Below are 26393 nucleotides of genomic sequence, written 5' to 3'. Positions count from 1 at the left end.
ATATGGACAGACAATACATTAAAATAATTTAATTCTATTTTTATTTAAAAAATAAAATAAATAAATCATTTTTTTTCCTATTGAACTAATTTGCCATAAAGTGACTATATAGATTTATTGTTTAAATAATGACCTTCAAAATTCTCTAATTAATTTTGACTTTAGTCTAATTTACGAACTACCCCAAAATTAAATTATTAAACTGCAAATAAGTCTAAATAAAATTAACAAATTAGTCCTAGTCAAGCAATCATTATTATACCAGAACGTGAGCATTTCTTATACTATCATTTTGTTTTCTCCGTAACTATTAGTAAGTAGTCTGTCTGTTTTCCAAAATAAAATAGGAGTAAAACATTATTCTCTGTCGTACGCAATGTGAACTCAATAGTGACAAAATCAAAAGTGTTTGCGGAGAAATAAATAAATGCAAAATCTTTGTTCCCAAAAATTCAAATTCTCGACAAATCACAAAACAACAGATCAATATCTCCTAGACTCCTAGCTTCTTCTTCTTCCACTGTTTCTCTCTCTCTCTCTCATATTCAATTATTTCCAGAACTGTCGGACATCTCTCATCAATATGAGTTTCGTGGAATGGGTTCGCTAGAGCCCATGAATTCTGCGCTTTTGTTAAAACCACAGTTCTCACCGTTTTGGGCAAATATTTAATTAAGTAGCCCAAGAAAAATCCGTTTCGTTTCAATCTCAAAAACGTTTCGCTCATTTTCTTGATGAATCATAAATTAGATTTCCTGACCACTCCTTCCGAATTTATTGAAGGTCCGCATGGTCACAACATAAATAACCTCAGTATTTGCTGTTGCAGAGCTCGAAATCGTCTTACGTTTTCGGGTTTCTCGCTCCTATTCATGACAGCTGCTGTTCTAATTTTGTCAAGAAAATCAGCTGCAAAATCTCGCCTTTAAATTGTCCCTCTCATATTCGCAGCATTTTAGCACTCAATTTCAAGCTCAGAGCTTTCTGTAAGTAGTGCTAACCTATTTGCTTATTTCAAAGTTCTTGCTTTTTTGGGATCTTTACAATGGTTTGTTAAATAAGATTTCTTGGATATTCATATGCTGGTAATTGCTGATTCTTATTTGTATTAGATTTTTTTTTTGAAACTATTTGTATTAGATTTTTGGGAAGCTGTAATTTTGTCAATTACATATATAATAAGATATGATATGATATGATATGTTGAATCTCTATTTAATTTGTTTATTGGCAAAGTGCTCTTGTTTAATTAGAAAGTGCTTTTGAATTTTCAGGATTGTGATTTTATTTCTGTGGTGGTGCAGTGGTGCTGTAAATTAGGGTTGATTTTGCAAAGGTTGGAAAATTTATCAATTCTTGAACTAAAGATGCTAGCAAGAGTGGGGAGCTCTGGTTTGTTGGAGGAAGCCAAAGAACCTAGTGTTAGAACCATAAGCCAATCTCACCGCCCTTTCCCACTTAGATTACTTCAGTTTCTACTGCTCTTACTCGGACTAGGCATACTCGTCTCGTTTCTCAGCATGTACGCCAGCCGGCATCTCAAGGTGCAGAACGATGTTGCTGTGATTCCCTCGAGATTCCAGCCCTGTGTTGAGGAGCCATTGAGTATACAAAGCTGGATTAGACCTCCTGCATACCTTTTGCATAAGATGAACGACACGGAGCTGTTTTGGCGGGCTTCGTTTGTGCCCAAGATTAAACAGTATCCCTTCAAACGAACACCCAAGATTGCATTCATGTTCTTGACCAGAGGCCATTTACCTCTCGCGCCTCTTTGGGAGAGGTTTTTTAAGGGGAACGAGAAGCTGTATTCAATCTATGTTCATTCGTTACCTTCCTATCAGCCGGATTTTCAGGGCTCATCAGTTTTTTATGGCAGGCACATTCCCAGCCAGGTACTAATCTCATCTCGTCGTTTCTTGGAGCACTTGTGCTAAGACTTTTGTCATCGTGGATGTTTCTCAGTCCTTCATTATCATATTATGTTTTCCACTATTTGAATATGCTGTGCTTTGTTCTTCATGAGTAAGTGCCGAAAGTGGCAAGTCTCGGAATTCAAATTTTGGTTAAAAGATGTCCTGTTTCTGATAAGATGCAGGCTATAATTAAACTATAATCTATCATTCAATTTCTTGTATTGCTAAGGTGAAAGTAAAACAAGTTCATCGAATCAACAATGAAACCTAGGGGGAATTGGCATTATACAAAGTCTGGTTTTTTCGCATTTTCTGACCAAGATAGATGCTCAAAATGCTTGTCCAGAAATGCCACTGATTATAGTCTTCAGAAATAATTGGAGAAGTTTTTCATTATTATGCTTACTTACTGATTTCAAGTACATTCACATATTTCCATACATTATGTATTAAGGCAGGTATAGTTATTTGGCATCTATTTCTTACTACATGATAAATTCAACAAAAAAATAGATGTCCCCTATGTGGGTGATGAGAAGGTGTCGTTGGACCCAACTAAAGGTAGCTAACTAGAAGATCGTAGGCACCATGGCGAAAAGATTGGAGCCTTGATAAATCCACGATAACATTGAGTCGTAATACTAAAAGAAGATAGATTACATAGGGCTCTCATAAATTCCCCTGATTTTTCTTGGCATATGATTGCATAAAATATCTTACTAGGTGGCATTTTTTTTTTAATTTTCTTTAGTCGGAGGATGGAGGATTCGGATTCGTTCTATGGTCTCATAGATGCAGCAAAGACACAACTTTCATCTTGTTATTACTAAATATAACTCGTGAATCACTTTGATAGATTGACTGTCAATTCAGATCCCTGCTTTTGTTTCTTTAGGTTGTTGAGTGGGGAATGATGAGCATGTGCGACGCTGAAAGGCGGCTTCTTGCTAACGCACTGCTCGATATCTCCAACGAGTGGTTCGTGCTTCTATCAGAGGCCTGCATTCCCCTCCAAAACTTCAGCATCGTCTACCGCTACATATCAAGATCCCGGTTCAGCTTCATGGGCGCGTTCGATGAGCCCGGCCCGTTTGGCAGAGGGCGCTACAACCGAAACATGTCGCCCCTGATTAACCTCACGAACTGGCGAAAAGGGTCCCAGTGGTTTGAGGTCAACAGGAAACTGGCCGTGGACATCGTAGGGGACACCACGTACTACCCCAAGTTCGAGCAGTTCTGCAGGCCATCATGCTACGTGGACGAGCATTATTTCTCGACAATGCTGAGCATCGAATCCCCTCATCTGCTGGCAAACAGGAGCCTCACCTGGGTCGACTGGTCAAGGGGCGGTGCCCACCCCGCTACATTCGGGAAGGCCGACCTAACCATCGAGTTCTTCAAGAAGATCTCTGAAGGTAAGCCATGCTTGTACAATAACCAGCCTACTTCTGTGTGTTTCTTGTTTGCTCGGAAAATTGCCCCTAGTGCTTTGGACCATTTATTGCAAAACTCGTCCAATTTTTTTGGATATTGAAAGAAATATTAATTTCTGATTCCATTTTTTGACCATGGATCGAGATTTATATAGATAGAGGACAGGTTTATAGCCGTGTAACAGATAGAAGTGAGATTTAGTATTTCTAGTTTCTAGCATGATATGCTAGGTTATTTTTGTTTGTCTCCTCCTGTAGTGAACTACATTCTGAATACTAAAAAGTTATTTCCATATGAAGTCTTATTGTGTGCATATTGCTAAATACGTTTTGGTGGTGTTCGGTTTGGTGAACTAGACAAGATAAGATTGTTTCATAATATATTATACTTAGTGCTCGTTTGGTTCAAGTAGAAAAATGGAAATGAAATGGAATCAAATAAAGGAGTGGAATGGTAATAATAACCATTACTTTTATTGAGTGTTTGGTTTAGCAATGAAAATGAGTCATTAGTAAGGGATTTCCTTTCTTTTGTTTCCCCTCTATTTTGAGGGGTAACAAATTGAGTGATTGTATTACCCTCAAGTAAGGGTAATGGTTAACTCATTACACAAACCAAACAACAAGTAATTGATTCAATTAATTGAATCCCTTTCCAACCTCTAAACACTCAACCAAACGTGGGCTTATATGTTATTTGATTGGATGAATTCGGCATGTGACTTAATTTTGGGAGATGTAGGATTAGTCTTGGTCTCCCCCCTTATGACAAAGTTTATCTCGGATAATTTTGGGCTCACTCAATCTTGGGTTAATATAATCTCGAGTAATCAAACATAATTTTTTTTGGTCTTCATGGAATCATGGGAACTCAACAACCACATTCGGTTGTGCATTGGGTAATACGTACGTTAATGAAATAACCCGCAAACCACATAGAATGGGTAAATTATATTCTTTCTGTCTACGAGAATTGTGGTCTTTCTTATTTTTGTTTGTCCACAAATCTATTGGTATTTTTATTTCGGTACACTTCTTATATTCTAAACTTCATTCATATTCAATAATTACAAAAATTAATCTATTTAACACATTTATTTTGGTGGGTTCTTTCTCAACTTAATAATGATGGATCACTTATCATTTATAAAAATCCATGTCCTTCAAATTACATCACATTTTTCATGAACGGAAGGAGTATTTCCAAAATCAATAGACTTACTCAAATTATAGAGGCATTGGTGAAATTCGAATATCATTACTTAATCTTAGAGCTGTCAAGATTGGCCGAAATTGACCCGGCCCGCCCGTAGTTTTGGCCGGGCTGGGCTAGAATTTCCATGGCCCAAAAAAAATCGGGCCTCCCAGGCCCGACCCACGCGGCCCGCCGGGTCACGCGGCCCGTGGGCCGAAAAGCCCGCTGGGCTTTCGGGCCTAAATTGGCCCGTCAGTTATAGGCTATTTTAAATTCATTAATCATTATTCCTCCAAGAGTCCAAGTCCAAAAAAAGTTTGTCCAAGTCGTCTGATTGCAAATTGAAATTAGGATTTAAATCCTCACTTAGTCATTTAATATTATAGTACTTAATATTAAAATAATTTCTAATTTAGCTATCAACCTAAAGAATAAAGATGAACAAGAAAAGCAAAACTTACTGATTTAAACGTGAATAGTTGATGAGTGATGATTCACCTTTTGCTTTTCAAAAGCATTTTGTTTTAAATATGAATGCTTTTTAAACTTGCTTATCATTTATCAATATTCAAGATGGAAACGTGAATACGCGATTATTGAAAATATAATAAGTTAAAATTTTACTTATAAGAATTTGGCCAGTTTTGGCCCGGCCCGCCCGACGGCCCGTGCTGGGCTGGGCTTCAATATTAGAGGCCCGCTGAAATTTTGGGCCGGCCCGACCCGGCCCAAAAAATTGCCTAGGCCCGGGCCAGCCCAGCCCGCTAGGTTTGACAGCCCTATTCTACTACCACTATACCATCCCCTAGCTAGGAAAAAAAGATTACTCATTGAGTCTGTGCAAATGATTAGCAAAGAGGTCATGAGTTTGAATCTGTCCAATGTCTTTAGTTTGAGATATCGTGTGCGCATTTATGATTACACTCATCCCTTCTCGAGAAGATGGAGTACCTAGTAACACATCTTCACATACTAAGAATTACGAGAAAATACGTGTGTGCGCGACCTGTGGTACGACCTTTAAATTTCTTTATTTAATACTGTCAACTTAAAAATGGAGGAATCGTACCTTTAAATTTTTTTGTTTAATACTGTTAATTTAGAAAAGGAGGAATCGTAACATTCTAGCCGTTTGGTTATGACTTTGTTTGGTTTCATTGATCAATTCTATTTCCAATTAAAGTAGTTTATCTCATAAATTGTATTGACATTGTTAATTTTATAAAAGAAAATATAAAGCTCAAAGCTTAGAGCATCCGCATTGGGACCTCCTTGATAGCCTCCTTTATAGCCTACTTGATAATGTTTGTGTTATTGAGTAGGTAGTGCTGCATTGGGGTTCCTTGATAGCCTACTTGATAATATTAGTTTTGATTTTATGTTTTTCATTTAAATTTTATTGCATAATTTAAATTGCATATTTAAATACTGGATTAAACATAAAATTTAAAATTACTTAAAACATAAAAAAAAATACATAAAAATTTAAAAACACCAAAAAAAAAACATAAAAATTTAAAAAAACCTAAAACATCATTAAAATCACATAATTAAAAGCCTAGGATAGACCACGACGCCTGAGCACGTCGGCGACCATGGACGCGTGCAATGCACGTTGTGCGTCCGTCATGTGCGTCGTATCCGTGTTCAGGAGCTGCATATCGAGCTCCCTCTCCCGAATATCGTTCCTCCACTGGTACTGGGCGGTGAATGCCCTCATCTGCGCGTCGTTCCTATCCAACCTCTCCACAATTTCTGGTGGAGGATCCGAGCTCGTATGCGACGCTACTGCCTTCCCTTTTCCTTTCGCCGCCGCCTTCGCCGCCTTGTTGCCAATGGGCCGGGCAGAAGAGATCTCCTCGCCCGACGCCGAGGTGGTGAAGCCGCCCTCCTCCGTAGTCTTTGTCCTCTTGGAGGCATGCACGTCTCCAAGGAGGTACATCGACTTGAACTTGGGATTGTTCCGGAGAACTCTCCACGCGTTCCAGAAATTGAAGGAGGCCTTGTGTGGGCTTCGAGCCTTGAAGATGGTTTGGGCCTTTTCACGAATCATATCATCCGAATGACCGGACGGCCAATTGTTGCGCGTCTCCACCCAAACAGCTTCCCAGAGACGCATATCCGCGCTCACCCGGGACCAGTGGCCTTGAAGTTGCTTGATGCCGAGGTCGACGCCGAGGATGGGGTTCACACGTTCGCGGATCCGGCCCCAATATGACTCTCCCTTCTGATCCGTCCCACGGATCGAGTCGTTGGTCTCCTCCGCCCAAATTTGGACGATGAGATCCGTATGCTGTGGAAGGTAAGTATGACGGTAAACTTTTTGTTTGTCGTGCTTCATTTTGGTGGCCTTTTCCTTCCTCCGGCCGCCTTTTTTTGGTGGGGAGACACTCTGCTGAGCACTCACCGGTTCCTCCTCGGGCGGGCTCTCCTCCAAGTTGATTCCTCCCATATCGGGATGATAATCGGAGGAGAGATCAGGGCACCAATTTGGATCGTAGAAAGGGTTGTGTGGATCCATGACGGAGAAAATTGTAGGAGAAGAAGAGGTGTGAAGAGAAGAAGGAAGAAGGAAGAAGGAGAAGAGGTGTGAAGAGAAGAAGGAAGAAGGAGAAGAGGTGTGAAGAGAAGAAGGAAGAAGGTGAGGTATTTTAAAGAAGAGAAGAAGGAGAAAAAAAAAAAAAAATTAATGCAAACGGTCGATCAAAGGTGCTGAGACCGAGGAGCTGCAGTCAAAAGAATGTATATAAATTCGAATTTTCGAATTTTTCATAATTTTTTTTTTTAAATTGGGCGCGTGCATTGCACGCGCCATCTCCTCCACCCATTCGAGGATACTCGATAACTCGAGGAGTCCTCGAGGAGCTCCACGCCGCATCGCCCTCCTCGACGCACTCCCTCTCCTCGAGGACCTCCTCGAGTACCCGCGATGCGGGTGCTCTTATTCATTTATTTTAAGTCAAAAGGAGAAACGAATAAATCGAACTTTGATTTTTATGCCATTTACATAAAGCTCATTCATTATAAGCTTTGTCTTTCATAACTAGAAAGCCATGGCTCTGGTCAAATATATCACAAATCTAACCACAAATCTTATGCATTAACCAATCAAAAACTTTCGTTAGCTGAGCCAATATCATAAATTTACATAATGAGACTCAAACAAAGCCTTATCTTGCATCTTCCAAACTTCCTCGGAATTATTGAAAAGATGTTTACCTGCATTCCCATTGTATCAAACAAGCAGAAACTCGACATACTTTATAACTCGTCGTGGCGGTGTCCGTTATCGGTAGGGCTTCCTGCCCGGCTCTCGAGAAGGTATCTAACAGCCAGTGATGCATGCAGCGCGGCGCCAACAGGAAGCGCATCCTCGTTGAAACTGAAGTAGGGCGAGTGCAGCAGAGCCGGCTGCTCCTGTGCTGCTTTGTCTCTCGTTCCTAGTATAAAGAAGTAGCCGGGTATCAGCTCCTGGTAAAAGGAGAAATCCTCTGCTCCCATCACGGGATTGTAATCAGTGACATTAGCAGTGCCAAGCATGTCGCCTGCAACCCGTTGGAAGTGCTTGTGGAGCTCCTTGTCGTTCACGGTGGGGGGATACATGGGCATCTCTTCCGTGTCGAAGGCGACTGTCGCATTGCATCTCTGCACAGCAGCTTGCCCGACAATGACCTGCGTGAGCATATGTATGGGTTCATCGACATGTTTCATGCGACTTTAGACACAAATTGCAGTCTAATATAATTTTACCAAATATGAAACAGATTGACCTATTTTGACGCATTACCTCCTCGATTCTCTGCTTCAGATACCGTAAGCTCTTCACTGAAAAGGCTCGAAACGTGCCACCAATGGTAACCGAGTCCGGAATGACATTGAACGCGCCTCCTCCTCGAAATTTAGCAACTGTAAGCACCTGTTGAAATGAATTGTGTTAAATGGAGCCATGAAATCTGGAGACTCGAACTTCAAGAACTAAACAAATCTGCACGGCTTCTTCTAGGTGCACGGCTTCTCAACTAAATCTTCGAATAAGTCTTTTCACTTACATGTTGGGATCAAGATCGAAATATGTAGAAAACTGGCTATGTCAAAAATTTGACTAAGGTAGCAAGCGCATAGTATGTTCAAATCACTTTATATTCTGGAAATGCTAACATCATACTTACCTTTCACAAATACAAAGAGATGTTTAGGTAAAAGTAACCTTCAAGTTTAGTTAGCAGAAAAACTAGGCCAGGAGATCTAAATATATTTATAAACTTTCAACTCACGCACACATGAAGCAGCTAAAGTACCAGAGAGTCGAGAGGATCAGATTCCCGGGAAACAAGCTGTTGTAAGCTGACTACCACATTCGAAGCAGCTAATATGGGGTCTATTGCCTGCTGAGGAATGGCTGCATGGCCGCCTTTCCCACTTATCTCGGCTTCAAATATGCCACTGCCAGCAGCAAGTGGACCAGGCCTGCACGCCACCTGACCAAGAGGTAGAAGAGGGTCGTTGTGGAGACCAAATATGGCCTGGACATCATCAAGAGATCCAGCTTCGATCATCTTCCTTGCTCCCCCGCCTCCTTCTTCAGCTGGTTGGAAAACAAGAACAACAGTTCCCTGTCGCCTCCAGGTAGATCAAGACAACTAGTGAACATAGAATGACAGAAACGGCTGAAATCATACAAAGGGGCAACAGTTCGAGCTCAACTCATATACGGATACTAAGGGGCTGTTGGGTGAGCTTATAAGCTCTTGAAAAATGTTTGGAAAAATAAGTTCCTATCCAACAGCTTATAAGCTCCTTAAAAACAAGTTTGTTCAACCCCAACTTATTTTGACATAATCTTGTAAGCAACATTCATTTTACAAAATAACTCTACTATGATTTGTAATTTTCATCACATACTCATTCAATTTCATCTTTCTTCAATTTTCTCCCTCGAACTCAGAATTTTCTGTCTCTAGGTCACAATTTTCTCTCTAGCTCATAAGTTCAATTATCAAAATACTTTGACAACTTATATGCTCTTGAAACATTGCATCTTATAAGTTCTTGTCTCTCGAAACATCTTTTAGCTCTTTAAAATAAGCTTAGCCAAACACCCCCTTAATCTAATAAAAGCTCCAATAATGAGAGAAAACAAAGAATTCACAAAGCTGGAGTTACAGGAGAACTTGCACTTGAAAAGATCAACAGATGGGAAAAGTCTGCATTTCATAGCCAATGATTATGCAAGAGCACCTTCTACTAAAGAATCTCCTAATTGTTCCAAAACATCTGGAAAGAGATTCTTTCACCTAAAACCTATAACAGAGAAAACTACCAAACTGCAAATCAAGCAAGGGGCAGCAAACCTTCAATAAATTGCGATGCTCTTGAAGAATCCTCGCAGCTCCAAGAAGCATTGTAACATGACCATCATGCCCACAAGCATGCATCTTCCCATCATTTTTACTCTTATAGTCAGATTCCACCATTTCCTACAAAAGCAATCACCAGCTCTAAACTTCATCACAAAGAAACCATCAAATTAGGCCAAAACCTCAAACTCATCACTTCAAGTACAATTTATCAATTCAACCTAATATAATCCAACGTAAAAAAAGTCAAATCTGGACAAACCTGCAGAGCAAGTGCATCCATGTCTGCCCTAATTGCAACAAAAGGGGGCTGCCCTGAACCAATAAATCCAAGCAAACCAGTTCCAGCAACAGGGTGCTTATACGAAATCCCCATCTTTTCAAGTTCTTGCTTAATTAGATTACTGGTCTCGAATTCTTGATAACCCAGTTCAGGATTTTCGTGTATTTTTCTCCTAATCCCCACCATCCAATCAAAAATCTCGGCTTTCTTGGCGAAGTTGAGGAATTTTGGGGGGATTTCAGAGGGATTCAAGTCTGCGGAAATGGGTTTGCAGAAAAATAAGAAAGCAATGCAAATCAAGAAAGCCCATCTGGAATTACTCATGGCTACTGCTTCAAGCTGATTGCTTGCTACTTGTTGGTTTCTTGAAAAAGAAAAAGAAATAGTCCTTTGCCGTTGAAAAATATGTAAAGAACTACAGAAGCATAGGCGTATGGAACTTCAAGTGTTTGTTGGCCACTTCTTGTATTTATCAGGACATGATGCTTCTCTCTCTTCATTCTGACACTTCATATTTGGGAAGCAATAGTGAGTTGGTTGCTTTCATTTCCAGTCTCTTTTATTGGAAAGTTTATACAGTTTATACTTTCTTCTCGGTCCAACCAAGCTTGACAAATTTCTTCTCAACACAAATTTTAAGAAATTAGTATTTTGTGTGTTATATATAATAGGTAAATAGTACATATGTGAAATAGTAAAAAAGAGAATAAAGGAAAAAAAATTAACATATAAAAATGTTCAAATTTGACGGAATAACTCGAAAAAAATACTACTCAAACTTTGCGGGACGAATGGAGTAATTTTTGAGAAAAAAGCAATTTTTATTTTTATCAATGAAAACTTGTTCTAATTTGTCGTTTTCATTCGTCCAACTCTTTTGCAGAAATAATTTCATTAGTTATTATTCTGAATTATCACATATTTACACATATTGTTATTCCACAAAATTTCCTATACGCTCGGGTGTACGGTACACCCGGGTCATACCCGACCCGAATACTGACCCAGATTTAACCTAATTGAACTATCCTAAAAATGTCAAGTGTTAGTGTCATTTCAATATAGTTTTAGTATCATTGTCGAAATAATATCATTTGTAAAATAAAATAGTGTTAGTGTTGTTTTCGAAATAATGTCATTTATAAAACAAAATAGTGTTAGTATCATTACAAGATCGTGTTAGTGTCATTTCAAGAAAAAATGGGTCAGGATAATCCAATTGGATCAAGATCCAGATTGGGTACGACCCGGGTGTACGGTACACTCGAGTGTACAGGGTACCACCTCTTGTTATTCATGGATGGACCCACCATCTTTCAATTTGACTCATTTTCTCATTAACTTTCTCTATTTTTAAAATTTATAGGGCTTTTTCTCCACTAATTAAATACATAATTAATTTTTCTTAAAGCAGGCTGGACAAGTCTTCGTAGACAAGAAGTATATATATATATATATATATATATATATATATATATATATATATAGGGGGCCGCTCCAATGAGACCCCCTAATTTTAGTGAGATCTAGGGCACGATTTGGTGCGTTTATTTTATCAATCCTATGGCTGATATTGTATCTGGAGGGTGATTTTTTTTTCGCAGGGTTCGAATGTTGGATGGAACAGAATATTTTAAATTTTGTTATTCATCAGTATATACTGCATTGTTCATCAGTATATACGGCCCTGTTCATCAGTTTATATGTCTTATTCATTACGAATTTTTTAAATTTTATTTTTCATCAGTATATACATCTTGTTCATTAGATATACGTTTTGTTCATTAGTATTATATGTCTTATTCATTGTACTCATGTTACACGAAAAATAGGGGGTCTCACTGGAGCGCGCCCCTATATATATATATATATATATATATATTATTGCACTAAATAATCGAGTCACATTCATGTTGTACCGAGATTTGTCACCCCCCACACGAGTCTCAAATAATCGAACATTGTCCTAATTATTATTGAAGTATTTTGGAACCAAACTATATTTCTATCAATGAAAAATGTACATTTGAAAGGTAATGTGACACCCAAAAACCCAATCCAAGATTTGGTTGGTATGTCTCGCCACTAAAGCAGTATTTGCTTCATATGCAGCCAATTTCCACTGAAATTTGAGCACATCAACCCACCATCATATTCACAGTTCATCATGACGACGACGGTGATCGACCGGATCTCCCATCCGGCCATCGGAGATGTACCGAACGACTAATGACGCATGAAGTGCAGCGCCCACGGCGAGGCCATCTTCGTTGATGGTGAAATATGGTGAGTGATGAAAGGTTGGCTGCTCCAGCGTCTCGTCTTTCATCCCGACAAAGAGGAAGTAGCCGGGGATGGTCTCTTGATAGAACGAAAAGTCCTCCGACCCCATCAACGGCTGCATTCCTTTGACTCCGGCAGCGCCAAGCATGTCGCCTGCAACTGTCTGAACGAGCTCGTGCAAGTCGTTGTTGTTCACGGTAGGAGGGAAGAAGATCTTGTTTTCTGCTTCGAAATTGACAGTTGCGGTGCATCGTTGCACCGCGGCTTGCCCTAGGATGACCTGCGAACAGATCAAAGCTTAGTCGAAAACGTGTTTACTTTGGGTGATGGCTTAGAATTAAACAAACTTAAGCCTCTTTGATCATCTAATCCTTCACATACTCAGTCATATGTGTTGTCAATCAAATCTATCACACAAAGTATACGCTCAAAACTAAAGCCATCAAAGTGGCCGGGTCGGTCCGAGTCCACCGGGCTGAAAAATTTTCGGACCACCTTGATTCTAGCCTGGCCCGGCCCAAAAAGGCATTTCGTCTATAGGGATTCCCGGCCGGCCAGTTTTCTCGGGCTAAATCGGCCTCTCGGACTGAGCCGGGTTGAAATTTTTCAGGGCAGAATATTTGCACCTCAGCCCAGCCTGAAATCAGGCGCTCCACCGTGCCTTGCTGTGCCAGGCTGGGCCAGGCAGAAATTGACAGCTGGCCGCGATCATGAGAGGGAACGGCACAATATGTCCGATGAAAAGAGGATTTTTGTTTCGTTCCAAATGTGGAGTAGGCTAAGCGAATCACAACTAACTCAACGTATCTAAACGAGCATTGATCGTGAAGAAATACGAAGGACCAGTTCAAGATTTCCAGCATCGTTACCTGTTCTATTCGCTGCTTAAGATGCAGCAAGCTCTTGCTGGAGAAGGCGCGAAAAGTGCCACCGATTGTAACAGAATCCGGGATGACATTAAATGCGTCACCGCCTTGAAACTTAGCAACTGTGACTACCTGACCAAGTAAATCTCATGTTGTTAAACAATCACGAGTTTATTATAGTAACACGAGGCGTCAATCAATGGATGGTCTGTTTTTTCAAGACGAAAGAGATCTACCTGAGAGTCGAGAGGATCAGCTTCTCGGGAGACAAGGTGCTGTAAACTGACAATCACGTTTGATGCAGCTAATATTGGATCTATCGAGTGCTGAGGAATGGCTGCATGCCCACCTCTCCCACTTATTACAGCTTCAAAGAAGCCACTCCCTGCCAGGAGAGGACCGGATCTAGTCGAGACCTCACCTGGTGGCAAGAAAGTACTCGAATGGATGCCAAAGATTGCCTCGACATTCTCAAGTGCTCCACCTTCTATCATCTTCTTTGCCCCTCCACCCCCTTCCTCTGCAGGCTGGAAAACGAGCACAGCTGTTCCCTGTAATATTAAGCCAAATAAACATCGATAACTAAGAATACGAATTTCGATTGTGATATAAATTTTCTGAAAACTTCCTATGCCTTTACAGCCTAGTGTTTGATATACTCATTCAAATACTAGGTCTATATGTACACCCCTTGTTTTCAATTAAGATTGCACGCAGCAACTCTTCGTCATGAAAGATAGGCTGTAGCACAACAAAGCTATTTGATTGATAGGTGACTAGTACAATACAGCCAAGTGATGCAGCTTCAAAGAAGCTAAAACATCCACAATCGACTTGCCATTTCTACTACCATATCGTTTCTAGTTTGAGAATTTTGCCAAGATCCAATATTTTTCAGGCTTATATACTCCATGTTGTGAGTCGAAATCCATGGCTTGCCTTTCTTCCTTTTTCTAAATCTGTCTGCTTATAGAGATCCTTCTTCTCACTAGCTACTTAGCTTCATTGATATAACACATGATTTATAAGATGGCCCAAACGAAACGAACATATAGTGCCCGACAACAAAATGTTCTGAATAATAGTAATGTCTAGTAGGGATCACAGCTCAATTTGAAGATGTTGTACAAAATATGGATATAAGTCATATAACAGAAGACTAATGCACCTTCACTAGCTCAAATCGACTCAGTTGCCATGGCTGGAACTATGATACTCCTACACAAGCATACTTATGTACCCCATATAGTAGTGCCCATATCTCAGAAAATAGATAATTCATGTAAAAACAACTCAGGCACAGAAAGTGATCAAGTATGATCTCATGAAACATTCAAGAAAACCAAGTAGCGATTGATCAAACGCGTGAAAATTATCAAGGAGAAGTAGACCTTTAGAAGGTGGAGGTGCTCTCGAAGTATCTTAGCTGCACCAAGAAGCATTGCAACATGAGCATCATGCCCACAGGCATGCATCTTCCCATGGTTCTTACTCTTGTGGTCCCATTCCACCATTTCCTGTCCAAATCAAAGCCTGAAGGATATCAAATAAACAATAGGGGGGGGGGGGGGGGGGGGGGGGGGGGTGATCAAAATCACCATTGCCATATATTCAACCAAAACAGCAAAAGCAACAAAAAGAGGAAGCCAACTCAAAACTCAAGTCTCTAAACAGATTCAACTCTAACTAAACATCTCAAGACTCAACATCAAACAAATTAACATATTACATACTCAATCAATCATTTCAAGACTCTCTCTCTCTCTCTCACACACACACACACGCACACCTGTAAGGAAAGGGCATCCATATCTGCTCTGATTGCAACAAACGGAGGCTCCCCTGTGCCAATATATCCAACCACACCAGTAATCGCAAAAGGGTACTTGTACGGAATCCCCATCTTATCCAACTCCTCTCTCACTAGTTTGCTCGTCTCAAATTCTTCATATCCCAGCTCAGGATTCTCGTGTATCTTTCTCCTAATCCCCACCATCCAATCAAAAACCTCATCTTTCTTGGCGAAGTTGAGGAAATTCTTGGGGATTTCAGACAGCTCTTCTGGGCTCAAAATCTTTTCTGCAAAAATGGGTTTGCATAAAAACAACTGGATGAAAAATAAGAATAGCAGCTTTGAACAACTCATGAGTTCTTGAATTCTCTGTCCCCCCTTCCCGATTTTTCTCTTAATCTAAAATTGTTTCGGGCATCTACAACAGATTTTTCAATCCCAGTATAAAAAAATCAGATTTTGAGGTGAAAGATAGTGTTTTTTCTTCTGCTTGTATTCGCTGCTATCAAACGGCAAAGCGAATGAGATGTAGACACCAATTGGCAATTGCATAAAAAAGTACTCCTAGTTGATTTATAGTGTCCCATTCATTAATTTATCCTTTTGTAACTAACCATGGACTACAATTTTAGTAAAATAATTGTGTGGTCCATTCAATTAGTAAGTACTTACAACGAAATATTCCCCCATGTTGATTACACCCTTCGTCCACCACAAAAATTGCGAACTTATTACCATACTGAAATGTCCCTGAAAATTGTGATGTTTTTTTATTTAAAAATAATTTTATAAACTTTTTTTTTTCACTATTTATAAAAAAATTGGAATTTAATCTCCACTTAAACACAACTAGTATTTTTTTTTTTAAATCTGTGTCATCTTCATTGACTCACAATTTTTAGGGATGGGGGAGTAATTGTCAACTACACAATCACTATTAATATTATCATTGAGAATATTTAAATTGAAATTTTATTTATTAAATATTGTAAATGGCGCATTTTGACAGTTAGTAAACCGGCAAATGCATGCATCAAACACAATTATTAGAAGTACGAGTAACAATGAGTCATTTATTTACTTTCATAACTTTAATAATTAAATTATGTTTTGTCATGCGATTAAATATATGATATCATTGATTGATCTTGATGTTAAGTGCATTCCGGACAATAAAATTGGTGCATTCGATTTGAAATTTTCAATTATTCAATTCTATTAGAATATATTCAATTCAATTTGAAATCCTATATTCATTTTTATTTATTTAAATATTCCTTTTTCTTTATCCTTTTTTAATATACAAAAAAAATTATGTATATATGTGAATATCAAATATATCTATTTAAACATATATACATATATATAATCAAATATTTTCAAATATCAAATTGTATATCATAATTTTAAAATCGTATTTAATAATTAATCAAATCATAAAAATTTTAAATTCAAATATCATATTCTTGAATCAAATATTGTGTCAAGTCAAAATTATTTGATTTGTATACATAATTAGTTGATGTCAGTTAGATTAATGATTCAATGACTATATATTTGACTCGTTGAGTTTGATAGAGGAAATTGCATTATTCGAGTAGAAATTACATAATGTTATGTTGACTTTTTTAGGGTGGTTTAGTTCAACATGTAACACAATTAAATTGAATAAAACGTTTTCGAAGAAGAAAATCATGTGCGTATCTTACTTGGCATGAATCATCATACAAAATTTTAGAATCTCTGAATAATTTTAGAATCTAGAATGGGTAACAGTAACACAATGCCAAGTTTTGCACTATTACTATTCACTACGCATGCTCAGGAAAAGTTTATATCGTGACTTGTGCGAGTTTCCTTCTTGCACGTGATTAATGCGAAAAACGTTTTTTCATTGTTATATTATAAATATACATGTCATATACAGCTATTGCTTGCGCCGTTTGCATATAATCCTACACCATTTTTTTTTCTCTTATGTCTTTTTATAAATTGTGAGCAAAATCATCTAATTTGAAATTTACATGAAATTCAAAATTTCATTTTATTGTTTTCCTCTTTAACTTCAGATATAGGAGTGAAATTATTATTTTTATAAGGGAAAAGGTGCAGATTGGCCCCCGAAGTAGTAGCCCTTATAGCGTATAACCCCTTTTACTCACTGTGTGTGCAACTAAACCCCTGAACTCTGAGAAAATGGTGCGAATTCCCCCTTCTGACTAACGGCTGTTAACGACGTTAGGTCAGAGGGGGAAATTTGCACCCTTTTCTCGGAGTTCAGGGGTTTAGTTGCACACACAGTGACTAAGGGGGGTTTTACGCTACAGGGGCTACTACTTCAGGGGCTAATCTGCACCTTTTCCCTTTTTTTTAAAAAAAAAATTATCTCTCATCTCTCTTTTCTCTCAAAAAGTCACGCACAAAAAAACAGGGAGCCCTCCTCCTCCAAAATCTGTCGTCACCGTCGCTGATTCAAGCTCCGGCGAGGCCAGGCAAGGCTGGCCGAGGGCGCCGCCCCTTTCCCTCTCTCCTGGGCCCTAAACCCCGAAGCTCTCTCGGCTGCACACGCTCAACGTCAAGGGCGAGCCCTAATTCCCCCCTTCCGTCCGAAATTGCCGCCGCGATATCTGGCAAACTGGCCGCCTACCGCCAACGACACCCACCGCATGCTCTCTATCTCAATCTGTGACAGATCGCGAGCCCTAGCTTTTCTCGATGAGGAGTCGCCTCTTTCTCTCAAATACGGCAAAATCGCCGCCACCGCTGCTAAAAGGTCGGCAAGCAGCCAATCCATGGCTCCAGTGCAGCCGCACCCGGCCGGAGAGCCGCCTCCTGCTCGATTCTCCTCTGAAGAGGACAAAGGATTGAACCTTAGCACCGGCCTGCCTCCATCGCTCGAATTTCGAACGAAGAGCGTCGCGCACGCTCCCTTATCACCCCCGGCTGCTCTCTCTCAAACTTGCGGTCGTCCTCTGTGCTTTGCTTCAACAAAAGACAGCGCGAAGGCCGCCCCCAAATAACGCCGCAGAAGCAAGCCAGCCGCCTCGAAGCTTCGCGAGTTTGTGAGTTCGGCAAGGCGTTGGCGCCATCGCCAAATTTGACGCCTCTCACAATGTAACGATCATAACCTCCTTATTTTCGCTATTTCTATATAATGTCGATTTGATTGGAATTGGAATTGGATTAATCGTTTGTGTTGCTCATAAAAGATGATCCAACAACTTGGTGATTCAACCACCGATAGCGGCGGTGCAGTGGCCGAGAGAGAAAGAGGGCTGAGTGAGAGAGATGAGAGTTAATTAAAAAAGGGAAAATGTGCAGATTAGCCCCTGAAGTAGTAGCCCCTATAGCGTACGTAAAACCCCCCTTAGTCACTGTGTGTGCAACTAAACCCCTGAACTCCGAGAAAATGGTGCAAATTCCCCCCTCTGACCTAACGTCGTTAACAACTGTTAGTCAGAGGGGGGAATTTGCACCATTTTCTCGGAGTTCAGGGGTTTAGTTGCACACACAGTGAGTAAGAGAGGTTATACGCTATAGGGGCTACTACTTCGAGGGCCAATTTGCACATTTTAAAATTTTTTTAAAATTTTTCTCCCCCCACCCCCACCCCCAATTTTTTATTTATTTATTTTACTCGCCACCCCCACCCCACCCATCCTTCATGATGCAGAAATGCGACAAAGATACATGCCCCATTGGTATTGCAACTCAAGAAGATCCAATTCTTAGGAAATTTGGTATAAAATCATTATAAATTTCTAAATTTTAGTTTTTCCCACAATCTTTCATTCTTGTTTCAAAATTCATGATAAATCATTTTTTTTTAATTTCCCACGATGACATATTTCGATAAAAAATTTAAATAACGTGGCAATACAATGTAATTACATGAAAATTATGTGACATGACAATCGAATTGCCACATGCGTTTTAACGGTGATTGATCCCATTAGAGCAGCGCTTGGGGCGGCCTTTAAAACGTGGAGGCATTTTGCTTTAGTTTTGAAACGTTGAGGTAGGTAAACAACGTCAACCCTGACGTTAGGGTGTTAAAGGTGACAGGGGTGTCAACGTTGAGGGGGAAAGTGATACTTAACCCTTAAATATGCCACATCATTCAAGTTCAGCGCCACATCATTTAAAAAATTCGCCGAAAAATCACACTATGGAAAATTTCAAAAAAGTGATTTATTATGTATTTTGAAACAAGAATGAAAGTTTGTGGGAAAAACCAAAATTTGAAAATTTATTAATGTTCTAAGCCAAATTTACCCTAAAAAAATTGGGAGGTACGGGGGGAGGGGGAGGGGGGTTAGTGGGAGGTGGGTGGGGGTGGCGAGATTTTTTTTAGAAAATAAAAAAATAAATTGAGGGGGGGGGGGAGGGGGGGGGGAGGTGTGGGGGTGGTGAGTAAAATAAACAAAAATTTGGGGGACGGGGGTTGGGGGTGGGTGGGGGTGACGAGAATTTTTTTTTTTAAAAAAAGATAGGGGGTAGGGTGGGGGGTGGGGTTGTGGGTGGCAAGAAAAATTTAATTTTTTTTTTCGGGTGCATGTTTCTGTGTAGTAGTAATATGCATGGAAAATAAGTCAGTTTTTTTTAAAAAAAATTGATTAATATTCTTTTTTTTTCTTTTCGATTTTACCCCAGTGCATATTTTGGATTGTCCCTACAAATATAACACAAAATAGAGGTGGAAGATAGATGCAAAATAATGCCAATTTGATAAATTATGATGTAAATATTAATTTAGCAAAACAAAATAATTCCATTCCATTCCTAAAATTTATTTTTAGATACCAATCATAGGAATGGAATCATTACAATTCCATTCCTTTTGTATTCCTTGTGCATACCAAGCAAAGGAATCACCAAGGTTTGTCATTCCTTTCCTCCCTTCATTCCATTCCTACCTCCATTCCATTCCACCCTCATTCCATTCCATCATACCAATCACCTCCTAAGACCCAATGCATTGGAGAGGGTGTGTCTTAGGTGAGGACCACCATCTAAGACCCCCTCTAAGCATCAATGCATTTGAGATGCTCTAAACATGACAATTGCGATCATGAATTTTGAGCTACAAGAGAAAATAAAATAAAATATAGGAGTATAAATATTATTTTTATTAAACTTGTGAATTTAATAATCGAAACAATAAATTTTAAGGTATAAAAAAAATTATTAAAATAAAAATACTTCACGTATGCTTCACATCATCGGTGTTCACAATAAATACTCACAAATAGTATGCATCATATCAATCTTATATGCATTTATAGAATGTGATTATTATGAAAACTTTCCAATTCATGAAACATATTAGCCATACTTATTATGTTAATGATTTATAAATACTTTCTTCGTCCATGATCAATGTTCTTCACCTTTTTCAGTGCAAATTTAAAAAAAAATATTAGATAAGTGTATTGTGAGTGGAGTTTAAATCTCACATTAAAGGCCTTATTAGATCGAATTAATACAACGTTGTTCCTCACCATTCTTTAACAAACATCATATGCCTATATAAAGCTGAGAACTTATCTTAAGAATCGAGTATACTACATTACTACTACTGATCAGCAATAAACTGATGATGCAATAGACCAAAATCGAAGTCTTACACGAAACAAATACTACTAATGAAATGAACGCCATAATACAGATGACATACTTTAAAGGGTTCTCAAAATTTGTTGATACATAGTTCTATAATGTAATGGCAAGCTTCTTAACTCAAGTAACAGAAAAAATTCACCCGTTCCACGTACCAAGTCATGTATGCCTTCATTTGAGACGAGTATAATTGTGCAGTAGGCCCAAGTTCCATCTCTTGCATACCAAGGCTTAAACCATCTTTGCCTGAGATTTAGTTGCGCGTTTGCTGCACTAAAGAAGCAAACCCCTTCATGCCCATCGAACCATCGTTAGCTTAGTCCCTCTAAGATTCAGTTTTTTCAGCTAAGTAGTGCTCGAGCATGTCATCTTCATCAACTGCGCACGCATAGATATGGTGATATGCATGTTAAACCATTTTACAGAAAGATGGAAGGGGGGAGGGGTGTCAGAATGAGAAGGTCGACTCACCTTCGAAGTCATCATCATCAAAGTCAATATCTTCGTCGATTTCTTCATCTTCTTCAGCAGCAGCTGCAGCACCTTTCTGGATGCAAAGAATTGAACCAAGAAAAACTTGTTATTATCTCAATCTAGGCAGATCCTAACTAAATAGGTTTTACTAGTATTGCTCAAGATTCGAGAAGATCGATTCACGAAAAAGAAAGGGTGAATAGTGTTTTATGTCCCGAACGTTCAGCGATTTTCATAAAATGTCCCGAACTTTCGTGGTTTTCCAACAATGACGGTCCATAAAATATTTCTTCCGGCGATATAATTCATCTTTGTCACCAAATTTTGTATAGCAGGACACTTTATGGAAAAAAACTGAAAGTTCGGGGTTTTTTAGGAGAAAATGAAAGTTCAAGATATTTTGTGGAAAACGTTGAAAGTTCGGGACATAAAACACTATCAACCCAAAAAGAAATAACAGCAGTTGAACAGTTGAAAACGTCTAGAAGGAAAAGTCCACACAAATGTATACCTATACCCACAGGTATAAATATGTCCGCACATTTAGATAAATTAACCATGTTGCACGGTTATATAATGATGTGTGCAGAATCATGACAAAAAGTAACGAGCTGGAAGGAGGAAATACCGCGGAAGCCCTTCCACTTTCAAACCACTGCCTGCCTGAAAGTCTTTTCTCCTTTGGAGCAGCAAGTGCAGAATCCGGCATTAGCCTAAAATGGTAAAGATGAAAACATATTTACGAAAAATGGTAAAGATGGGATAAGAAAAGTGGTGTGATAAAATATTTCAACCTTTTCTTATCCTTCATTTTCTCATGATAAAATTACAACTAAGGGTGCGTTTACTTTGGTTGTAAAATTTTCATTGGAAAATGATGGATAAGAAAAGATGAGAAAATATTATCTATTTCCTCCTTTTTTATCATATGTTTACTAAAGATGAAAAAAGCTCATCATATACTACATATATCCTATACACTTGTTTACTTTGTTGGAAATGGGTGGATAAACCTATCACATACGGAGTACTACATTTACTAGATATGAAAAAAAATTAAAATATTGAAAAATATTTTCATACCACTACCCAAAGATAATATTATCCAACATTGGAGAGAAAATGATTGAAAAGAAGCTGTCCGAGAAAATATTTCACCATGCCTGAAGAAAATTTTCTATCATAATAAACATATAAAGTGATGGAAAAAGGGTAAAAATATATGTATTCTCTCATTTTCCATGAAAGTAAACGGACCCTAAAGAGAACACACCCTTAAGGTGCAAGCATAGTGTACAAAAATACAGCCTATTCATAGGCTTTATCAAATAATCCCTCCATCCCATAAAAGTGTGCATTTTTTGCCATTTTGGTACATCAAATAAGAGTGCATATTCTATTTTTGGATACTATCCTACCACATAATACTACAATAAAGTGGGTTCATTTCTCCACCCACAACACACTCACCTAACATTTACTAAAACCCGTGCCACCAAAAGTAATGCACACTCTCAAAGGGATGAAAGAGTATGCATAAACAATATAGAGTAACTAACATAAAATCAAGAGACAATTATCTCTAGGTAGCTCGCCGTAGAAGGCATTCACGAGATTTGAAGAAAGATGGGCCACACCATTTTGGACAATTATCCATGACCCAATCATGAGATCGGCCACACCATTTACTAGATCACCCCAAGGGGGTTCCCCTAATTCAAGTTTCCATGGGATTAAAGAAAGATGTTAGATTATGAAACTCACTTGGCTCTTTCAAGAGCTAATTCTGCTTCAAATCTCTCCCGCCATGCCAAAAATGAGTCAACAGTAACTGGTTCTCCATGTGGTATGATAACCTGAAAAGAATCGATACCTAAATATTAAATAAAGCAATGTAGAAAGCAGGAGTGATTCAATAAAATATACCTCATGAGGTTATTATTTTCAAATTTCTACAAATTTATGATCCCTCTAATCAGAAGTCCAACAGATCATAAAACTTAAAGCAGGTTTTTTAGGACATAGATCTTTAATGGTTTCTGCAAGCGACAGAAGATTATGTCAATCCTCAAAGCTGACACTACCATGCTCAAAGAGCACAGAATGAATAGTCAGCTTGTATAAAAGCCATAACTTCAACATGTAGTTCCCTTTTGATTGAAGATGCAAAAATCTTAGAAAATATAGAATGCATGAAACCACCCTTGCAGGAAGCTTGATATCTTCATATAGTTTTTATGGAAGGATTATCATGAGAACTAATACAAGGCGTGTTTGGCACATATTTCTGAAAGAAACAGAGTCCTTTAACACACAATATCCACTTACAGACACATTTAACTCAGGAAAAGAGAATACCTCATCTTTTGCTGCCTCATCTTCCTCATCATCATCATCCCCAGCATCCTGGGCAAATCTTTCAGAAAGCCATTCCTTAGCTGACGTAACCAAAGTGTAAATCATCGCCATACCAAGATTATCTGCAGCCTGTGAAATGAGCATTATAAAATACCTTGAGGGTCATGCGCAAGATTCAAAAATAGAGATCAAGATAGCAGCTTTCATGATTAAATAGAGAAGAAACATTGTCACGTTAAATTCCTCCAAAACTTTGCATCCCCCAGCACAAAGGGCTTCCCACCTTTATTTTCATATAATCAGTCTGGTCACGTCCTGTGCATAATACTTAAACTTGTCCAGTCACTCATTGCTGATCGGAAAGAAACTCCCGAGAGCCATCTTGGTATGTAAATATGTTCTAAAAAAACAGACATTCAAAGAAGTTACATGCATTTTTAGGTCTTACCTCTTGTTCAAGCTTTTCTTTGAGAGCTCTAAGATCTCCTTGTTGAATTCCTTTCAAACTGAAAAAAATATGACGAGTCTTCAGATATAGAGAATTTCACCAGAAATTCGTTGGAAGTTTTGGCAAAGTATGTTCACGTTGCGTAAAAAGGATTCAGATATTCATGGTCACAACCATCCAAACCATAAAACAGGTGGTCGGCCTTAGTGCTGGTATCTTGAATTAAATTCATGGTCACTTTCATTAAATTCACATACTTTAAGTTTAGCAAGAAATGTCATGCAATTTAATCATAGCAAGAAAGATTCAGTTTATATGCCACAGGCTACTGACATCAGTAGTTTTAAGTCCCGAGACTCTGGTGCATATGGATTAGAATACTTGGTTTTACTCACTTACAGAACAAGATATAGCTGAAAACTTTCCACAAGATCATGTAAGCATTGTTATAAGGTGTAACGGCTTCCAGCCTTCTTTAAATTACATAAGAGAATTATTAGAAAAATAAAAAACCTGAAGGTGCAGAATTATGTTCTGCCAAAATCTGAATATGATTGGCCATTTACTGCTAAACAAGTGTATCAAAACAAACATACAAAAAAAGATTGATATGACCTTTTAAAATTGAGAAGTGGAGGTTCATCAGGATAGTTTTCTGTGTGCGAGAATATCAATGCCAGCCGTACTGCAAAAAAAAAAATATATATATATATATATATATATATATATATATATATTTAAAATGCCAAGAGCAATTAGTTTAAAGAAAAAGCCATCATTCTTTGACAAGAACAAGGGTGGTAAGGAAGTTGTAGAACCTGATAGGTAATTTGACTCATCTGCCTCATCGTCCTGTTGAAAAAAGTAGCAAACAAGACGAAAGCAATGAGCGATGCGATACGACTTATAGGTTGACTCGTTAAGGTTTAAACAATCATTATGCTCCAGTACATGTGAAAATATGTTTACCTGGGGACAGATGGTTATCTCAAAGCAACGATTCGAAGTATTCAGACCACTTTCACTAGAATGAATTTCTGGTAGAAGCAATTCACTAGAACCGATTAAGTCACAGGTTTAGGTGCACTGGCTTACACATTACAAAGGGGGAAAGAAAAGGACATAGCACAAACACAGACCTTTAAACTCATCCGCAAGGATTGCTTCCAAGGCTTCAATTTCCATGTCCTGCTCCGCCTTATAGTCTGTAAAATTCATTGTCAAAATCCAAATGAAAATAAACCAGAAAGCTAGATGCTGTGTAAAGGAAAACTAGCTCTAACAACAATCAAAACTAAGGATGTCCAAACCAGACCATTGCAAACCCCCCCAACTCTTAAACCTTTCAAACATCGTAATAATCATGTTTATGAAACCCAAAATCAGAAGCCATTCATTCAGATGCATATTAGCTCAGCTGCAATTATATATATATATATATATATATATATATATATATTCTCATTTATTTCAACACAAGCACCATAACAGAATACTAATAAACTTAGCCACCAAAATTCAGCTCTTAGGATCCCTTTCATGGGATGCTCACAATTTGGGAAGTGTCATCACAATCTACCAAAACCAATCCATAGGATCAGTTTCATATTTTCCTATTTGACATCTTATCCTCCTATCTAGCTTTGCCAAAACCTACTCGATAGCATATATAATATCTGTACCAGCCAACAGTACCTAAGAAATTCGACAAATTTTGAAGTTTCGAATTCTGAAGAAATAAAAAATATTCAAACTTTAACATAAAATCCTGTCCTTATTCTGACCCACTGAGAGAGAGAGAGAGAGAGAGAGAGAGACAGATCGCTCCTCAACATAGAATGGATAGAACTATTAACTCAAAACCATTCCAAAACCTCAGTATTAAGGAAAGTTGAAACCTTGGAAAGACTACAACTATCTTTTTGCCCAAAAAAAATAGCGAAAAATAGGGAGTAACTCACAAACCCTAAAATTCAATCTTCATTACCGACAAAAAAATCGATTCACTAATCACGGACAATACCTGTCATGGCTTCGTTGATGAATTTTCCTCTCTGCTCCTTCAATTGCAGAAAGAAATAATGAATACACCTCACGCACACCAAAACTTTTAGAGAGAGAGAAAAACCCTAATCAGAACAGAGGAGGCGGGTGGGACCTACGCACACTATCTTTCTGGTCAGGTGCGCTCAGCTGCACAGAACCTCAAACAAAAGCGCCCTAATCACCACACATCACACATCAAATTAATCTGAAATCAATCAGAGCCGTTGAAAAAGATTCCTTGATGAGAATTCTAACAAATTTCATGCATGTAGGACAGGTGTAGCGAAACTTATATACAACTTGCCGTGCCTGATTACAAAACT

The 26393-nt window shown here is 38.5% G+C and overlaps 4 protein-coding genes across 7 annotated transcripts; 1 reads left to right on the top strand and 3 right to left on the bottom strand.

Moving 5' to 3' along the window:
- The first annotated feature begins 328 nt into the window (after nt 1–328).
- On the top strand, nt 329–3648 carry LOC130991883 (glycosyltransferase BC10-like). 3 transcript variants are annotated; one of them, XM_057916340.1, is made up of 3 exons: nt 329–986; nt 1305–1895; nt 2812–3648. In XM_057916340.1, exons 2-3 carry the CDS (start codon nt 1368–1370, stop codon nt 3448–3450), a joined length of 1167 nt encoding a protein of 388 aa, XP_057772323.1. In that variant the 5' UTR covers nt 329–986; nt 1305–1367; the 3' UTR covers nt 3451–3648. The 3 variants fall into 3 exon arrangements, with proteins under 3 accessions (XP_057772323.1, XP_057772315.1, XP_057772331.1); XM_057916332.1 differs by having other exon boundaries at nt 375–986; nt 1275–1895; XM_057916348.1 differs by having other exon boundaries at nt 474–986; nt 1321–1895.
- Nucleotides 3649–7614: 3966 nt separating this feature from the next.
- On the bottom strand, nt 7615–10761 carry LOC130991876 (IAA-amino acid hydrolase ILR1-like 4). The gene is made up of 5 exons (XM_057916319.1): nt 10164–10761; nt 9896–10021; nt 8843–9157; nt 8332–8460; nt 7615–8216 (listed from the first exon to the last, which is right to left on the bottom strand). The coding sequence occupies exons 1-5, from the start codon at nt 10506–10508 to the stop codon at nt 7806–7808; spliced, it is 1326 nt and encodes a 441-aa protein (XP_057772302.1). The 5' UTR covers nt 10509–10761; the 3' UTR covers nt 7615–7805.
- Nucleotides 10762–12135: 1374 nt separating this feature from the next.
- Nucleotides 12136–15695, bottom strand: LOC130991869 (IAA-amino acid hydrolase ILR1-like 4). 2 transcript variants are annotated; one of them, XM_057916306.1, is made up of 5 exons: nt 15123–15695; nt 14725–14850; nt 13570–13884; nt 13337–13465; nt 12136–12747 (listed from the first exon to the last, which is right to left on the bottom strand). In XM_057916306.1, the coding sequence occupies exons 1-5, from the start codon at nt 15477–15479 to the stop codon at nt 12340–12342; spliced, it is 1335 nt and encodes a 444-aa protein (XP_057772289.1). In that variant the 5' UTR covers nt 15480–15695; the 3' UTR covers nt 12136–12339. The 2 variants fall into 2 exon arrangements, with proteins under 2 accessions (XP_057772289.1, XP_057772278.1); XM_057916295.1 differs by having other exon boundaries at nt 12136–13465; nt 15123–15685.
- Nucleotides 15696–20704: 5009 nt separating this feature from the next.
- LOC130991862 (uncharacterized) lies at nt 20705–26393 on the bottom strand. Its single transcript, XM_057916282.1, has 11 exons — nt 26048–26393; nt 25164–25229; nt 24994–25061; nt 24843–24876; nt 24640–24709; nt 24025–24082; nt 23577–23705; nt 22983–23074; nt 21847–21931; nt 21216–21291; nt 20705–21122 (listed from the first exon to the last, which is right to left on the bottom strand). The coding sequence occupies exons 1-11, from the start codon at nt 26052–26054 to the stop codon at nt 21070–21072; spliced, it is 738 nt and encodes a 245-aa protein (XP_057772265.1). The 5' UTR covers nt 26055–26393; the 3' UTR covers nt 20705–21069.

Source organism: Salvia miltiorrhiza, chromosome 1, assembly GCF_028751815.1.
Source record: "Salvia miltiorrhiza cultivar Shanhuang (shh) chromosome 1, IMPLAD_Smil_shh, whole genome shotgun sequence".
NCBI classification, from domain to species: Eukaryota; Viridiplantae; Streptophyta; class Magnoliopsida; order Lamiales; family Lamiaceae; genus Salvia; species Salvia miltiorrhiza.
This window is presented reverse-complemented; position numbering and strand designations above follow the sequence as displayed.

Bases quoted from the DNA above. Each gene is read 5' to 3' on its own strand.
- LOC130991883 (XM_057916340.1), top strand. From the start codon at position 1,368: ATGCTAGCAAGAGTGGGGAGCTCTGGTTTGTTGGAGGAAGCCAAAGAA. The intron at 1,896-2,811 runs GTACTAATCTCA...TTGTTTCTTTAG, and splicing joins GCAGGCACATTCCCAGCCAG to GTTGTTGAGTGGGGAATGAT.
- LOC130991876 (XM_057916319.1), bottom strand. From the start codon at position 10,508: ATGAGTAATTCCAGATGGGCTTTCTTGATTTGCATTGCTTTCTTATTT. The intron at 10,022-10,163 runs GTTTGTCCAGAT...TTGCTTTTGTAG, and splicing joins TGGATGCACTTGCTCTGCAG to GAAATGGTGGAATCTGACTA. The intron at 9,158-9,895 runs GTTTGCTGCCCC...TGGAGGCGACAG, and splicing joins AGCATCGCAATTTATTGAAG to GGAACTGTTGTTCTTGTTTT.
- LOC130991869 (XM_057916295.1), bottom strand. From the start codon at position 15,479: ATGAGTTGTTCAAAGCTGCTATTCTTATTTTTCATCCAGTTGTTTTTA. The intron at 13,885-14,724 runs GTCTACTTCTCC...TTAATATTACAG, and splicing joins AGCACCTCCACCTTCTAAAG to GGAACAGCTGTGCTCGTTTT. The intron at 13,466-13,569 runs GTAGATCTCTTT...TTACTTGGTCAG, and splicing joins CTGATCCTCTCGACTCTCAG to GTAGTCACAGTTGCTAAGTT.
- LOC130991862 (XM_057916282.1), bottom strand. The intron at 23,706-24,024 runs GTAAGACCTAAA...CTCATTTCACAG, and splicing joins AAGAAAAGCTTGAACAAGAG to GCTGCAGATAATCTTGGTAT. The intron at 21,123-21,215 runs GTGAGTCGACCT...ATGCGTGCGCAG, and splicing joins TGATGATGATGACTTCGAAG to TTGATGAAGATGACATGCTC.